The sequence below is a fragment of the Xiphophorus couchianus genome, chromosome 13 (assembly GCF_001444195.1).
Source record: "Xiphophorus couchianus chromosome 13, X_couchianus-1.0, whole genome shotgun sequence".
Lineage (NCBI taxonomy): Eukaryota > Metazoa > Chordata > Actinopteri > Cyprinodontiformes > Poeciliidae > Xiphophorus > Xiphophorus couchianus.
Window position 1 is genome coordinate 15,414,379 of NC_040240.1, and position 17,720 is coordinate 15,432,098.

Sequence of the window (17,720 nt, forward strand, 5' to 3'; positions counted from 1 at the left end):
TTTATAATTTACTTTTAAAAAATCTAAATATAAACAAATGCTATTAATTCAATGTAAAAACATTAAATTAAATAATTTATTTGGCATTGCTGCCTAATGACAATGGCTATTTTTAGAACTTGCTCCGCCGGCGAAGCACGAAGGAAATTCGTAGTAAAGAGAAATGAAAGCAAAACATACTTAGTAACATGTAAACAAAGACTTTTTTTTAAATCTAAGAGCTCATTAAAATTCTCCTCATACATTTGTGCATGCTTTCTTTTCATTTCTAATTACGGGATTGACGTCAGTTTTTTTAAATGTGACAGAGCTCTAGAATGAGAATAGACTAAACACTACATTTCTATGAATGGACTTTTATAGAATAAGTCTGTGATTTTATTTTATTTCTAACGACATCAACACAAAGTAAGCAAAAGGATAAACAAAAAAACATAAATAAGTTAAAATACACAAAATAAAAACAAGTACGACCACACAAAAGTTAATCTGTTGCTTAAAATAAATCTTGACCTTTTATTTTATTATATCTTTTTTTTATTTCTATTTATTTATAACAAATACACGAATGAATTAATGTCATAATATAGGTTTTTATTGCAGTACGTTGATTTAAAATGATGTGTATCCCAATCCTGAGGGCTACAGAAGAACAGATAGCAATATAATCTGCTAAGGATTCCTACTTTGACTTGATGACCGGAAAAATTCCTAGTTTGGTATGTTAAATTAAACTTATGTTTATTAAAGTACAGTTCCCTGGCTACAAGTTCAAATGTCTCAAAAATAAAGCCTAAAACTGATAACTCCAACACATTTTTCTCGGATTGTAAGACAAGTTTATATTTAAATAAAATCGTCTTCATCTGTTTTTGTTTGTGCCTCTTCATAATTATTTTTCATAAGCACTGCTGACTGCACTGCCTTCTAATAAAAGTTGTGAATGTCATTTTTTTAAAATGAGGGTTTCTGCTTGTATTTAAAGGAAACTAACTTTAAATATGAATATAAAAAACCAAACAAACAAACAGATAATGAAACAACTGATAGTTTTGCTTTCCAGTAAGTAAAACAGGTTTTTCTGGAAGAAAGCCCGTCTTTTCCTAATAAAACAACTGGTAGTTTGTCTACCAGCAAGTAAAGAAGAACAGGTTAGTTTTCTGGAAGAAAGCCTGTGTTGTACTGTGGTTTATGTACGATACATAATATGCACACTAAAGCAAAAGTGACTTGCTGGTAAGACAGTGTCTGGTTGAAACACCGCTCAGTGAGGAAGAGGCCATTACACCATCCGAAACAAAAAGTCAAATTACAATTTCCATATACACTCACTCCCTTAAAAACATATTCCAGAGAACCTTTTTCTAATTGTGAAGTACGGTGGTGGCAGCATCATGTTGCGGGGTTGTTTTGCTGCAGCAGGGACTGGTGAATTTAACCAAACAGATCATCATGTGCAAATACTGAAGCTTTATTAAAAAACACACATATAAGCTAAAAATACAACCAAATTAATTACAAACTGGCTTAACGATGGAGTGGCCTTCGCAAAGTTTTTATCTCAAATGAAAACAAATTCGTAACACAGTTGAAAAGGTTTTGTTAGTATCTTTAGACCAACTACTACTTTGAGAAGCTCAAGTCCAAAATGTGGCTGAAATCACAGAGTTTCAAAGACAGTTCTAGCAATTACTAAAAGAATTATTCTGACATTTTACAAACATATTATTTTGGTAATCCTATTTTACGTAATACAGGAAAACATTTAGTCAGATTCAATCTCAGATAGCAAGGAAAATGTTTACATTTCTATAAAATGTGTGCAAACGTGTGGTCTCAAAGAAAGGTTTTATACTTTTCCTGCACCGACTGGATTAGAGAACTTCCTCCAAATGTAAATAAAGCATTCCAGCCGCACCTTCATAACCAGTTTGGTTGACAAGAATAGTGTTAGTTTGACAACAGAAATAGTAGAAATATTTACTGTACATACTCTAATTATCCATTACATTTTTACATAAATTTATTCCGTCTATTTGTTACTAAAGTCATATTGACTTTATTTACAGTCTTTGAATTTTTTTCTTATCAATGTGTCATTCAGAAGGAAATCAACACGGTTTTGAGAATGTCTTTGCATTTATGTTTTGGGAAATTTAACTTTTAATTTGAGAAAGAATGTGTTAAATCAATTCATTTCATTTATTTAAATTTTGATCTTTGAAGCAGACATTTTAAAAAGTTGACACATGAGCAATTTGTGTAAGATTACTGTAATGTTTATTCAAAATCAAAATATTTTTTTAGTTCTGCATTCTGTAGTTTTCTTTTTTAACAATAGGAATTTCTGCACAGTTTGGATCTGCAACTTTTTTTTAGCAACTGACTAAACATGGCATTACATAACTGGACAAGGTTGTTGTGTAATATTTAAATTACTGTGATGATCTGAGATAAAAACCGGAAACATCTGCTGGCTTTTCTAGATATCACACACACCAAACACACACTCCTTTCTGTTGTCAGTCTTTCTTCTACAACACATGACAGTTCAGTGTTTGGAAGGATTTTATTTTAAAGGATTTTATTTTAAATATTGTGTGGAAATAAAAATAACTTTTTAAATGTTGCTTTTATTAGTGCAGTAATTAATTAGCAGTAAAGAATTATTCATAGATGCATTTTCCTTCTTATTGAGGGAATTTCATTTGCTGTCTTTGAATTTTCTTTTTTATTCAAAGTTTCACTCAGAAGGAAATCAACTTGTTTTTTAGTTTTCTGAGATTGTGTTTGCATCTACATTTTGGGAAAGTAAAAAAAGATTCATTGTTCTGCATTCTGTGAACTTTTAGTCTGTTTGAAAATAATCAATTTGTCATATTTTTGTCTTGTTTATTTTACAAAATGACTTTTGTAAACTAGATTTACATTAGCAGTGCACATCAATATGTTGTATAGGATGGTTGAGACATTTTTAATATTGTTGATACTAAAAATTTATAAATAATTGTACATTTAACCATGAGAATATGAAGTTTAAGTGTAATTTCATGTGGGAATAATTTAGGAGTTTATTTGGTTCTTGAGTATAAGATGAACAGGAAATCATAAGATTTCTTCCTTTTTGAACAAATTATGGAAAATTTCATGTCAGTGGGCATGATTATTATTATTATTTTTTCTGTTTTAACTTTTTGTCTGTTTGAAATAAATAAAATGAAAGGAATACAACCTGAACACAGCATTACTGACATAAACCTGGTGGTGGCAGCATCATGCTGTGGCGCTGCTTTTCTTCACTCAGGACAGTCAAGCTGGTCAGAGTTCAGTGAGATGAAGCTCAAGCCTTGAAGAAAACGTGTTAGAACATCTAAAATGATTTATTCCAGCCTATCCAACGTTTCATATTTTATTTGTAAAAATTGTGACAGTCATGCATCATTGCTGCTTTGTTGCCAGCAAAATACATTGAAATTCGTGACAAAGTTCAACAGGTTGGTTTACTTTTGTGAGGCACTGTAATTCCAAACCTTATCAAATTCCTCCTTTTATGCATTATAATGATAAAAATAAAAAAAAAACTGTGAGAAAACAGTCAGCTGCGGTAGACGTGTATAAATAGTTTCTACTTGGAGCAAATATCCAGCTATTTCTGTACTTGTTTAATCAGCACACTACACCTGGACAGGTTAAATAAACATGTTTTTATAGTTTCATATAAAGTTTTGATGTGCAAATTGTAAAAACTGGTCGATTTTAAAAATATTTTATATAAATAAGTAATTTTAAAACTATTATAGATTTAGAAACCGGTATTTTGTGAGCCTCTCAGCCCCCACCCTCATGTTTTCCCCTCCCACCTGCAGCTCAGCTGCTCTTCTGCAGTTTTTCTCACTATAAAACCCAGGTTGACACTGGCTGTCATTTTGTCCCCGCTTCTTTCTGTCCTGCTCTTTCTGTGCATCGTCCGCTGGAACCCTGGCCGGACCGGACCGACTGGACTGAACCTGCAGTTTCAGGTATGAACTTTATTGAACTGAGCAGCATGTTTGACTCAGCAGTGCGTTCAGTTTTTTGGGATTAGGAGGGTTTAAGTCGGCCATTGAAGTGGTCAGTATTGGTGAGCAAAAGGCTGGGCTGGCTTTGAACCACAATCAAACTGTGTGATTATCGAATGGACACTAAATGAAGGCAAGCCACAGTTTTTTAATTAGATATCTTGTCCTTTTTATTACTCACCTTTACTGAGAATGATAACAAATTGAATGCTAGCTTTATGATTCTTTTTCTCTCTCGCTGTATCGTTTACATTACGTTGTTTTTTAGGACTGGAAAAGGAACGACATCGGTGAAAATGTTCAAGCTGTTACCGGAGCTGGTGCTCCTGCTGGGGTAAGGACACTCAAACAGGCCACACACTGACACAGGGAACACAAAGTTAAACAATCATAATCCATCTATGGTGCATATTTATAATTATTGTTGTTATGAAATACATTTTTTGATAACGGCATGTATTTACACACATTGTATAAAAAGTGATTCTGTCAGACTGTGGACTTTGTAATGGCTTCTCCAAAACACTGCCTTGTTGTCTTGGAGCCACTTTGTAACTAACCTGACTGAATCTTTTGTCCATTGATTCATTTCATTTGTTCATTATTGACCAGTGTGCCAAAGGTTTCATTTCCAATCTGATAGTTTGAGATGTTGCTACTTTTCATGCCACCCTCTGGTATCTTGCAATCTTTCTCCTTTTTCTTCTAATATAACGATCGATTACTAAAATAATTGTTAGTCGCAGCCATAATGCCAGTAATGATGATGCATAAACACCAAATGCTACTGAATGCTATTTCTCCAGGCCTAAGAAGTTCTGGGTGCAGAGCAGAACCAGAATCAGAGCCAGAAGACCTGAGAGGTCTGGAAGGTTGATACAACATCAGATCTTTAATGTATTGTGTTGCTAAGCCGTTTAGTGATTTATAAACTAACAACAGTATTTAATACTTTATTCTCTGAGCTACAGGGATCCTAGGGACTTTAAAATTGGTGTGGTGTCCTCTATCTTCCTGGTTTTAGTCAGAACACGAGCAGCAGCATTCTGGACCAGCTGCAGCTGGAAGACTGATGATTTGGTACTAAAGATAAATGCATGGATGAGTTTCTCTAGATCTCGCTGAGACATAAATCCTCTAATCCTGGAAATGTTCTTCAGGTGATAGAAGGCCGACTTTGTAACCCTCTGTATGCGGCTCTGAAGGTTCAGGTCAGAGTCCATCACTACTCCCAGGTTTCAGGTCTGATCGCTGGTTTTTAGTTGTAATAAATGAAACTGTGCATTGACTCTAGACCAGAGTCGGTCGTCGAGGGCCGTCATCCTGCATGTTTTAGTTCTCTCTTTGGTTTAACGCACCTGGATCCAATGATGGCTCATTAGAGGCTTAAGAAGAGCACTGACATGCTGAAAAGGTTGTTGGTACCACCAGGGAGAGAACTAAAACATGCAGGATACCGGCCCTCGAGGACCAACTTTGGGCACCACGGCTCTAGATCGTTCCTCTTTAGGTCCAAAAATAATAACTTCAATTTTGTTTCCGTTCAGCTGGAGAACATTTTGTCACATCAACACATTTATCTGTTCTAAGAATCTGTTCAATGCTCGGATGGGTTCAGAGTCACCTGGACTCTGGTCACCCAGGTGACTCTGAACTAATGTAGAGCTGTGTATCATCAGCGTAGTTATGGTAGCTAATCTTATTTCCAGTTATAACTTGAGCTAGTGGGAAATATAAAGATATTAAATAAGAGGGGTTCTAGGATTGAACCTTGGGGTACCCCACATATTCTGTCCGCTTCCATGAGAAGTTACCTATTGAAACAAAGAAATCTCTGTTCTTTATGTAAAATTCAAACCAGTTGAGTACTGGACCAGAAAGTCCGACTCAACTGTTCAGCTGTTTTAGTAATATGTCATGGTCAACGGTTTTAAAATGCTGCACTGAGACCCAAGAGAACCAGTCCTTTAATCCTGGAAATGTTCTTCAGGTGATAGAAGGCTGATTTTGTAACTATCTTCAAGTGTTTCTGAATGTTCAGGTCTGAGATTGTCACCACACAGACCTGATCTCTAGTTTCTAGCTATAATAATTGAAGCTGTGTGTCGACTCTGGATCGCTCCTTTTGAGGTCCAAAGATAATAATTTCAGTTTTGTTTCTGTTCAGCTAGAGAAAGTTTTTCCACATCCAGACATTTTATCTTTTCCAAGCGTCCGTCACCTGGTGACATCATAATGCCACTTAGCTGCTACGTGCCTGGACAGTATAATGAACCGGTTTCATTTTGTTTTTAGAGTCGTCGGGTTTAGTTTTGGAGCAATCCAGAGACCCGACTATGACGACACTCCAAACCCTGAGTTCTTGAACCCTTCCTGGATGGCCAGCATCCCTGATGATCAGCCGCTGTCTGTTGTCACGATGCCAGGAACGCACAACACCATGTCTCTGTATGGCGGCGTCTACGCAGAGTGTCAGACCTGGAGCCTGGCCTCCCAGCTCCGAGCCGGCATCCGTTTTCTAGATGTCCGCGTGCGTCACGTCAACGGGAATCTCACCATCCACCACGGAGTCTCCTACCAGTGGGCTCACTTTGGACAAGTATTAGAGGGCGTGTTTGACTTCCTGCACGAATACCCAAGTGAGACGGTGCTGATGCGTGTGAAAGAGGAATTCAGTGAGACAAATAACATCTACGGCGCTGTGGTCGACTTCATCCATCGCTACGGCCATTGGGAACTGCTGTGGCACAGCCGCCTGGTGCCGACCATGGCCGAGGCCCGAGGGAAGCTCATCATCCTGCAGGATTTTACCGGCCCAGATCTGGGAATGCGCTACGGTTCCCTGGATATAGCTGATGCCTGGAAGGTATGATGAGTTAATGTTTTGTTTCTGTTTTTGTCTAGACGTTTATCTCCATGTCCATTGATATACTGTTGGTTTTAAACCAGATTTTGTCACTTCAATAATTATTGATTAGTTTCTTATTGGCCAATGAGATTAAAGTTCTAAATCCAACAAGAATCAGACAAGCATTGCTGTGAAACTAAAAAAGGAGAGGAGAAAGCGTCTATGTTTTGTTTTTTTTTTATCAAAAATTTAAATTTAGGTTCATGGTAGCCTAATAAATTTGCTCTCATTGTAGTTTTAAGTATTTCCAGTGATGTACGTTGGCTTCCGCCTGCAGGTTCCCTCTCTGCTGAATTTGGAGGAGAAGTGGCAGAGTGTCTACAAACACCTGGAGGCCGCACCGTCAGGAAATATGGCTCAGATATTTCTAACCTACTCCAGTGGAGCTGGTGTGTTCGCCCACCCCAGAGCTGTCGCAAAGGGAATCAACCCACAGCTGTACGAGTACCTGCAGGCCAAGACCGACCAGAACCAGCGCCTTGGAATCATATGCATGGACTTCCCAGCTGCTCCTATCATCCAAACCATCATTAATTTCCAACTGAGAGAGGTCGTGAAAACCAACAAAACAGATGTGAAACGTGCAATTTTTTATTTCCGATATATGGCCAAGCATTTTGCAGCTAATAACTGACCCATACTGTTGTTGTAACTCAGAAGTTTGTAAAAATTCAGTAGATTTCTAACAGCAGCCCAGAGAAATATATAAACTTTTAAACCAAACCTGTTTTCTACTCACTAGTCGTTACCTCATCATCATTAAGAAAATGACAGGTTAAAAAAAAGAAATATTTTCTTTAACTTTTGGGGGAAAAATCCCAGTAAATTTTATTTTGAATTTGAACACAAGCTTCACACAAATAAATGAAATTGTTTAAGCTATTTGTGCTTTCATGTCTTGTTATGATCCATTTTTCCAGTCTTATCGAGTTCCTGTGCTGCTTAGAAAAATACCTTGACGATTTCCTGAGTAGAATATAATAGAATATTGCTTTATTTGTATGTCAGTGAGTAACAGTAAAAGTTGGGCAAAATAAAATAGAAACATTGAATAACTATAATTAAAAAAAGAACAAAACCCGAAGAACTAGTCAGTAATATATAGGAAAAGAACAACACAAAATATTTAAACAGAATACATTGAAGGAGTTTAAATTGTGCAAAAAGTCAATGTCTAGTAATTCTGTTTCTTGCAAACATATTTTTTGTGCATTGTATCACATCAGAATCACAAACCTTAAGGTATTTTATTAAGAATTTTTATGACATACTCCAACACAAACAAGTGTAATGTTAAACAGTGAGTCAGGGTTTTAAAATCTATACCTCCATCGTCGACACCTGGACAGGTGTCCAGTCCAAACAGAACAACACAGACACACACACACGTTCAGTTAACCAAACAGTCATGTTTTGGTACTGTGGGAGGAAGCCGGAGTACCCAGAGAGAACCCACGCATGCACAGGGAGAACATGCAAACTCCATGCAGCAAAACCTCAGGCCGGGATTCAAACCCAGGACTTTCTTGCTGCAAGGCAACAGCGCCACCAGCTGTGCAGAAGTGCAGCTCTGGTTTTTGAAATATTTGAACAAATAAAAATCTTGACAAGTTTAGAGTGCACTTCTACCCCTATTAAACCTGTAAATAAATTCCAGTGCAACCAACCACCACTAGAGGGCACCAAATTAATAAGAAGACTCTACATGTGTTTAATCTCCTTTGGAAAAGTGTCAAGAAAAAAAGCAAAGTTTATTTTCCCCTTTAACGTAAAGCACCTTTTAGTTCTTCATAATTTTCTAAACACAAAGTTTGTGCATCAGCCGTTTGTCTTGTTCTAGCATCCAGTTACTCTTCAGAAAGATTACAGACCACAGGAAATTGCACCTTGTGGGTTTGCAGCTAATTTTGAATTAAATAGGTTGTAGACTTGTTGAAATACAGGAGAGCCTCTCCGCTTTCTAAAAAGTCAGATTTGCAAGAAAACGAGAGGCCTCCGTTGGAGTGATTGAGCCATATTTTTGGATGCTAATTTGTTTGCATCAGATGAAAGTTTCTGATTTTATCATTATTTCCTCCTTGAAGCAGGGGCTGTTGCGAAATAGTGGTTGAAATGTTTCAACCAAGCGACTTCACATCCTGTTTAAACAGCAAACGGTGTCACTTATCAATGTGTTAAGACCAACCCATGTAGAAGTCTTTACCTAGAAGAAGAAAGAAGATTTAAAGGTTTTCTTTTCACGGTAAAACTCCCTCGGTTGAGTCAAATCCAACGTCTAACAATGGACTACAGACCTCAAGGTGCCAGACTGGTTGCAGCGACCGGTAAGCCATTCGTCTGCTACTTCAGAATATAACTTGAATAAAAGTTTCTAATCTCTCTGCTTCTTTGCTGTTGTAGTTGTGATGAACATGATTTGGTGGATGGTGATGATCGCAGCCATTGGACTGGGTGGGTTAACTTTTCTACTTACACTTCCAGTTCTGAGCAGATAAAGGTGTAACGTTTGCAGCTGCTGTGCAGGTGCCACACACATGCATCGCTGTCCCGTGCAGCCCAACATTCCCATTTACCTGGTGGTACTGGGAGCGAGCAGCCTCCTGTCTCTGGTTTTCACCTACTGCACCAGCGGCTTCCAGGATGGAGCCCTTCACGTCCTGAGCTTGGCCTGCATGACCTTCCTGCACATCTTCAGCTTCGCCTGGTTGATAGCAGGTGAGGGGAATGTTTACCTCTTTGCATTAAGGTACCTTCTGACTTTATGTGCTAAAAAAATGCTTGAGTGCCTTTGTATTAGTGTTATTTTGTAATATTTAGCAATAATTCACTTGGAGTACAGTGGAAAATTAAGATTAAAACTGCAGATATTTTTAATTTATTCATTCTGTTTAAAAAATAATACGGGAGACAAATACATTTCATAAAATTGACTGCTTTGTTTGAAAAAAAAGATGCTTTCTTCACAACAATTAAAGTGTTTAGAACTAAAAGAAAAAAAACAACATAATTTCATTCAAGTTTCTTTCTTAATAGGATTTCAGATACTTAGAGTTTTATTTGTAAAGTTTTATAATTCCCAAAATATTTTAAGTCAGTGTCTCTTCAGATTTACTGACAAAAGCAAATGTGGAGTTCCTCAAGGCTCCAATCTCGTCTCACTTTTATTCAGGATCCATACAATCACCCAACCCAACAACAACATTTATTTCCACGTGTATGTTGACACAAATCTTCATATTTCTGTCATCACGATGCTGAATTATGTTCAAGCATGTCCTTGATAGCAAGGTGATTCGGGATTTTTCCAGATTAATGAAACAAAGACATAAGTCAGTGTTTTTGGTCCAATTAATAAAAAAAATTAAAAAGGAAGGAGAGATCAGCAATAAGCTAGGTTCAATGAGGCTAAAGACAACAGATCATGCAATAAATCTCTGAGGTTTTTTTCAGACTCACCCCTAAATTGTAACATCCAGAAACAATCTGTTGACTATATCCGTCTCCTACCTCATTGCTAGAGCCAAAGGCTTCTTAGTGCTTTTTATTTTCATTGTCTGAGAAATGGTTGGCTCCTTTAAATCTCCTTTATGTTATCCATTCATGTAGCACAAAGCTACATTCAGTGTGGATTTCAAGCTGCAAAAATGGAAAACAGAAGTGGTACTCAGGCATTTTATTGGTTAAATAAGTCCAGGTTTTGCAGAATTCATGTTTGCCTGCAGAGATTATTCTTGCAAAAATGCGTCTTTTTAAAATTTAGTTTCAGAAATCCAAAACATGAACAGCAGTAAAATTTGGAAAGCAACTGCATTTCTCTAGTTCTAACTGCTCAGCTGATTAAAATCTCATGCATGTTATCTTCTTGTGCATTCTTCCTCTAGGTTCCTCGTGGGTTTATGCAGTTTACCCTCCAAATTACTCTGATAAAGGTCTATACTGCCACAAGACAACCTACCAGTTCGCCTTTGTTGTGACGACGCTGCTGTGGGTCGCCATGGCCCTGGTGTTCATTTGCGGCTGCTGCATATCTCTGCTCACCTGCTGCACCACCGTATTTGCAGGACGCCACTTGCTGCCAGACCGCAAAAGCTTCTATGGAGCAACCAGTTTTCACGAGCCAGCAGCCGGGGATGTGTGACTTAAATCAGGGTCCAGGTCTTAAAGTGATGGAGGAGGTTATTCTTGCACTGCTGGTAGTGTAGATTTCTGTCTTTTTGCTGACAGTTTCTTGCTTTTTTTTGACATTATTAAAGCTTGTACACTAGATAGAAAAATGTTTCATTGCTGTAGCCAGAAATTCCACCCTACATGCCTTATTCCTGCTTGTATCTCTAAAAAACATGTTTTTGCAATAAGCTAATTTGTGTTTTATAGCTTAAACCCTCAACATCAACTCAGTATCTGTTGTTCGCTGCAGGCTGTGGTACAACTCATCAGATATCAAATCTCCTTCACATTACAGATTCACACCTACAAAAACTCAACATTTTTAAGTCAAAATATAATGAGACACCAGATATTTAAAATGCAAGATGTTAAAAAAAAATCTGTTATTCTGCTGAGGCTGACCTGATTACAAATTGGTGACTTTTTGCAACATGCTTTGTCATTGTTTTCTTATTTCTAATGTGGCCCAGTTTAACCCCACTACAATTTTCAACCCATATGACTGGAAAATTATTCTGCAGTACTCAATCATCGTTGTAATTGTTATTTTTTTGGTTGTGTGTGTTTGAAATCTTTGTATATCATACTGTCCTTGACAAGATTCTTTAACGCACTTACAGTTTTGATTTTATAATCTTTTCAGGTGGTGTAAAAAATATACCACTAATATTGTGTGCAAGTGCACCAAACATTAAAAATATGACTATAAGCATGGCTATAAATGGGAACGTTGAATGCTGAGTGATTATTATAAGACTGAATTTGATTGAGTTGCCTTACAATTTTTTTTCTTCCCCTAAAGGGGCTCTAGTGTCCCTTATATGAAACTAGGCTGACGTGGCAAATATCGGCGGGTCCGGGAATCGAACCCGCGACGGCCACGTCGAGGACTCAAGGCCTCCAAACGTGGGTCGCGCTATCCCCTACGCCACCACAGCACGCCCGAGTTGAATTTTGACAAAACAAGAAGTATTTATTTATAGTTTTCATGTGACATCACACTTCCGGGAACTTTGGAAGTTTTAGGTTCAATCTGCCTACCAAGATGGCTTGGTAGGCAGTTACTATGACAACAATAAACAATCCACAAGCTTAGAACTAGCTCTCACCTCATTCCTATCTAACTTATAAATAACATAAGTTAGTTACAACTATTACTCGATTACAAATTGTTAGTTCTCTACCACCTCTGTGTAATATTAAGATAAATATCAGAGATATTTACTGTAGTACTTACTGCCAAACTAGAAAAAATAGCTTAGCTAATGTAGCGTTTCTCTGCCTACCAAGATGGCACAGATCACTTCCGGTTCTATGTATTGGGAACTACGTTTTGGAGTAAATCACAACTTAATTAAGTATTTTCCAGGTTTGAATGACAATGAAAATCTGTCCATCCATTTTTTTATTTTGAAACAATAACCTGGATAGGGATGTTAATTATTTAAAGTTTTTTTTTGTTGTTGTTTATTTTTAAATTAACATTTTTAACAAATAGTGTAATATTAAAACTATTGGAGAAATAGAAAATTCACTCTCAGTTTTAAATAACATTCATTATTATGGTAATAAATTATCTGCATAGATTTTGATTTACATTTGTCATGGATTATAACAGACAAAAAAACAACAACCAAGTCCAATAAATTAAGGAGTTTGGTCATAACGTTTAATGAGAGCATTATTAGGGGATATAATGTGTAAACTGGATTTTCATTTAATATAAATGCTAAGTTTTATTGATTTTCCTACACATTTTAAAATAAGTTAAGTAAATAAGTACCTGTAGTACCTCCTCCAGTCTGATAGATGGCGCACTGCCGCCTGCTTTTACGCCGCTCAACGGACGCATGTTTGTAGTAGTGAGAGCACTCATGGCTGAAGCTAACAGAGATTAGCTTATTGGTTAGTTAGTGTGGTCGGTGTTGGATCCGAGGGCCGGGTGGAGCTCTGAAGGCTCGGTATCGGTGCGGTTACTGGCGGCCCTGGTTCCCAGTTCGGTGTTGGACCAACATGTTTAGCTGCGGCCGGTTCGCCCTTCAGGTTCTGCTCAGACAGCCCGCGGTCAGGAGCTTCTCCCTGACTCCTGCTCAGGTCAGTTTGAAAACATGCAATCTAACCTCCTACACATATATCAACGCTAAACCAATTAGGTCTATGATATTTTTATTAATTTTTTTATTATCGGGCTTTGACTTTTTTTTCTAATTCTGCTTTAGCGTTTTAAATTTAACTGTGAATTTTCAGATAAATTGACTTAAACAACATGGCAAAACCCACCAGAAATACATGGTCACAACAAAACAACCATGTTATTGTTATTTTGATATTATGAGATAATGAAATTGTTGACAACTAAAGATGAGATTATGAAAATTTAGATATCGTCATGCAGTTTAAATCTTATTTTTTACATAATACAACTGTTTTGAAAGATAATGACAAGCAGGAGGTCTTTTGTTTATTATTTAAACGAATGAAATTATAAATTATTATATCAGGTGGTCTTGACAGCTAGTTATCTCAAGAATAGATAACTGGCTGACTAAAAAAAAAAAAATATTTCAGCATTATGAGATTGAGGTCAAGTTATTTTGAGATAATTACAATAGGTAATTGTTAGAGCATAACGAGCTTGTAATCTTATCTCAATTAATTGACATTATGAAACTGTGATCATAACAAACCAAACATTAAAATCTTATAGTCTCGACAGTGAGATTGTGAAGTTGTTAATACAGTAAGAATTGAGTGTAATTTCAACATGATTAAACTTTCCATCATATGAAATGATGGACTTTCTTTTTATCTCAAGATAATACAATTAATACAAAAATAAAGCTTGTTATATGGACATGTTGAAACTATTACTAAACCAAAGTTCTCATTACTTCAATATACTGATATAAACAAATAGTCTCCAGTTAGTTAAATTAAAACAAACTTCCACTCCTGGCATCTGACTCTGGAAAAGTTCTCAGTTTTGAAACGAAGAATCTGTCCGAACTCTGGACCTCGTTTGATTCTCTTATCTCAGTTCTTATGTTGTCGACTATATGATGTTTTTATGTTTTCACAATGTAAAGCACTTTGAACTGCCTTGTTGCTGAAATGTGCTGTACAGATAAACTTGATCAACTGATTATTTCTCCATGCTGCCTTCTGATTTAAATTCAGGATGTTCCTGCCTGTGTGTGATGTTTTAATGTATTTTCTTAGTGTGAAGACAGCTGAAATAATTTAAATACTGTCCACAGCACACGGTTATAGTGGAGCGATGGTGGCAGGTCCCTTTGTCCAAAGAGGGCAGTCCGCCGAGGCTTTACCCCCGAAGACACAGAGTCTACAAGCTAGTCGAGGATACTAAACATGCTCCCAAGGAGAAGATGGAGCTCATTCTCACCCAAACTGTAGAAAGTGAGTGTCTACCTCCCCCAACGTCGATGCTTAATTACTTTTAAAAAGTCAAATATTATATTAAAACCTCCTCCTTTGGTTTAAAATAACAGAACTCGGTGGGAGAGGCGATACTGTATTTGTGAAGAAGTCCATTGGGCGAAATAGGCTGCTGGCCCAAGGCCTCGCCGTTTATCCATCACCGGAGAATAAACAGATGTTTGCTGAGGAGCTGAGAGTGCGTACTAAACGTAACAGTTTATTTTACATTTTAAATGGTAAAATATAGTTATTCATTGTCATTTCATTTATTTATACACAGCTTCTGCGTGAGGGACAACCAGAACAGAGATTACAAACCAGAACAGGACAACTGGTGAGTTTATTTTGGCACTAATGATTTCTACTTAATGAATTTACTCAGAATTGCTCCCATGTCTGACTGAAAACACTGGGATGTAAAACAAACTGCTTTTACTGAATGTTTTCCAACTTTTTTTATTTACAGACAGTTGAGCTCCTTAAGCAATCCAAGCTAAAAATCATCAAAACGCTGTCTGACGACTTCCAGCTCACTAAAGAAGTTGTCTGCAGACAGTTTGAAAAGAAGGTTTGTCTACTTTTATTTTGTATGCACCACTATTCACTGTGGTTGGCAACACTGGTAAAGAAATTTTAAAATAAATTAAGCTGTAACTGAAGCCCCTAATCTTTAATAATCAATATGATGCCCCCTTCTTTGTTCAACCACCTTTTGCCAAGAAGACAACAGTCAGTCCTTCTCTATTTCTCCAGATTTTCTACAGGATGTAGGTCTGAGGACTGAAATAGCTAAGAAAAAGGTTTAAAACTTTCCAGGTTGATTTGATAATGATGACCCAATGAGGTCTTAATTGTTTTTTTATATGAAACAACCGATTGCAGTATCAGTGTGGAAAGGTGTGTGGATGAAAAGCAGTGGCACTTCTTCTAGGTGGTCAAATGTAATATTGGAATGCAAAATGTAAATGCAAGGCACTTGACATATATTAACCTGTTAAAATATGGCATTCAAACAGCTTTTTGCAGGCATGATTTTTGCACACAATTATACAGCTGTGACTACTGTGATTTGATATTTTGTGCCAGCCTAGTCAGAGTTATTTCATGGGTTGTTGGACTGAATAACTGTGTACAAAATAACTTGATTGAGAATATAAGCAGCTGATTTGTTCTTGTTTCTGTCACACCTCTTCAGCTGGGAATTGTTGTTCCGCCTCATGCGTTGAGTCTGCCGTTTGAGCCAATAAAGGAACTGGGAGAGTACTGGTGTGATATTACAGTGAGTTTCTCTCTCTTGTTTTCTGTACTTTTTACAGTAACTTCTGTTAAGTTACCTTTTTTTTTTTTTTTGCTTTAAAATACACCAACAATGTGCTTACTTTGCCTTTGAATTAGGAATACAGGTAATTAACTGACTTACGATTACTTGTCGATTAATAGGTTATTAGATGAAAATTAGTTTAAATCGATTAACTAATAAAGTCCGCCCTAAACCTTCTTTTAGTGTTGTAATTTGGCCCCCGGCCAGCAGAGGGCGCAGCTAGTCATCTTTAAGTGGAGCCGTTGAAACGGAAACAAAGATGGCGGCGGGGCCTTACCAGAACTGGGAAGTGAATCGATCCAAACAGTCCGGTGTGGGATGAAAAATCCACTTTGTGCGGTTCCGTTTTAAAATATAAATACCCGACATAAACGCCTTACGTTTCTGCTTAATGGCGCTCCTTCAGCCGAGCTGCAGTTTTTCACATACTTTATTCGTTTCAGCTACGTAAGTGGTTCTTGGTTTGTTATATTTCGTAATATGTATCTTTAATAATGCGAAAAAACAAATTTCTGTTTATTCAGTCGGTATCTAATGCAGTTGATACAAAATAATATTAAAATGTAGCATATTATGAAATATGTAGCCCTGTGGTGGCGCAGGGGGTTAGCACGCCCCACATTTGGAGGCCTTAGACCCGCGGACGTCGCGGGTTCGACTCCCGGTCCCGACGACCTTTGCCGCATGTTCTCCTTCAAAAATGGCGCCGGCTGAGCTGGCTGCCTGCAGACGCAGCTCCCGTCGTGTGTGTGTTAATCTGTGTATAAAAAATTCTTGCTGTAACTGCGAAATAATTTCCCTGCTGGGATGAATAAAGTAATTCTTCTTATACTATGGAAAGACTTTTTTTTTTTTTTTAAGAAAATGGCCGCATATTCATAAATCGTTAGTCGATCAATGAGATCAGTCAACTTTAGATTAACTCATTATTAATCTATAAATTGCGTCTCTACTCGGAATGTCTTCTAGGTTAATGGGATGGACACCGTTCGCATTCCTATCTCCCTGTTGCCGTACGAAGATCAGTCCGCGGTCCACAAGAAGCAGCTGCGGGCGCAACGGAAGCTGCTGGCGGCCGAACGCGACTCGCAGGCTGACGCCGAGGAGGACGACGCCATTTTAACGTCCGTTTCTGAAGCGCAGGAAGCGGAAGACGGTAAAGACTCAACAACCGTTCAAACCCAGCAGGGATCAACGTCACCGCCGACTGGAAACTCTGATCAAAAGTAAAGGACTACCAAATATTTAAGAAATATCAAGCTGATGGTTTTTATTTCGCTAAACAAAAATACAACATGTAGGAATAAATCTTTATCTCACTTTGGAATCAGTAAGTTTGTTCTTCATTATGGAAAATAAAAGCTTACTATTTACTAGGGTGAGAATTTTCCTTAAAAGAGAATGTTTCATTTTGAGTTTTTAATTGATTCTGAGGTTTTAATTATGTATTTGAGCTGTACTTTTCCAGTGTGGAATAATTATACAAAATTCTAATCGTTAACCAAAGTTAACGATTAACTTTGGTTAATCGTTAACTGGATTACATAGACTCAAAAAAGGCCATTTGCTGAAAGAATATAATTCTCAGTACACTAAATTAGCCAAAAATTGACAAAAAATAAATGCATTTTGCATTTAAGATGGTAAAATAAACTTTGTAAATATGTTCTACCAAAAAATCCTCCAGTGGCTGTTATAAAATCACCTTGTTGAAATACTGTTAAAACAATCTTTTAAGCACTTTTTCCTACCCATTTATTAATTGGTTATTCCAAAAATAAGCAGATTAGTTTTACACTGTATGGATAACTCAAGCAGAAAGGGCTTT

At 37.1% G+C, this 17,720-nt stretch overlaps 2 protein-coding genes across 2 annotated transcripts; both read left to right on the forward strand.

Annotated features, from left to right (window-relative positions):
- The first annotated feature begins 3,847 nt into the window (after nt 1-3,847).
- On the forward strand, nt 3,848-7,848 carry LOC114156675 (1-phosphatidylinositol phosphodiesterase). The gene is made up of 4 exons (XM_028037243.1): nt 3,848-4,019; nt 4,327-4,392; nt 6,354-6,924; nt 7,244-7,848. Exons 2-4 carry the CDS (start codon nt 4,355-4,357, stop codon nt 7,598-7,600), a joined length of 966 nt encoding a protein of 321 aa, XP_027893044.1. The 5' UTR covers nt 3,848-4,019; nt 4,327-4,354; the 3' UTR covers nt 7,601-7,848.
- Nucleotides 7,849-12,952: 5,104 nt separating this feature from the next.
- Nucleotides 12,953-17,265, forward strand: mrpl9 (mitochondrial ribosomal protein L9). Its single transcript, XM_028037244.1, has 7 exons — nt 12,953-13,227; nt 14,391-14,550; nt 14,643-14,767; nt 14,852-14,905; nt 15,038-15,139; nt 15,767-15,850; nt 16,862-17,265. The coding sequence occupies exons 1-7, from the start codon at nt 13,147-13,149 to the stop codon at nt 17,120-17,122; spliced, it is 867 nt and encodes a 288-aa protein (XP_027893045.1). The 5' UTR covers nt 12,953-13,146; the 3' UTR covers nt 17,123-17,265.
- The last annotated feature ends 455 nt before the right edge of the window (nt 17,266-17,720 follow it).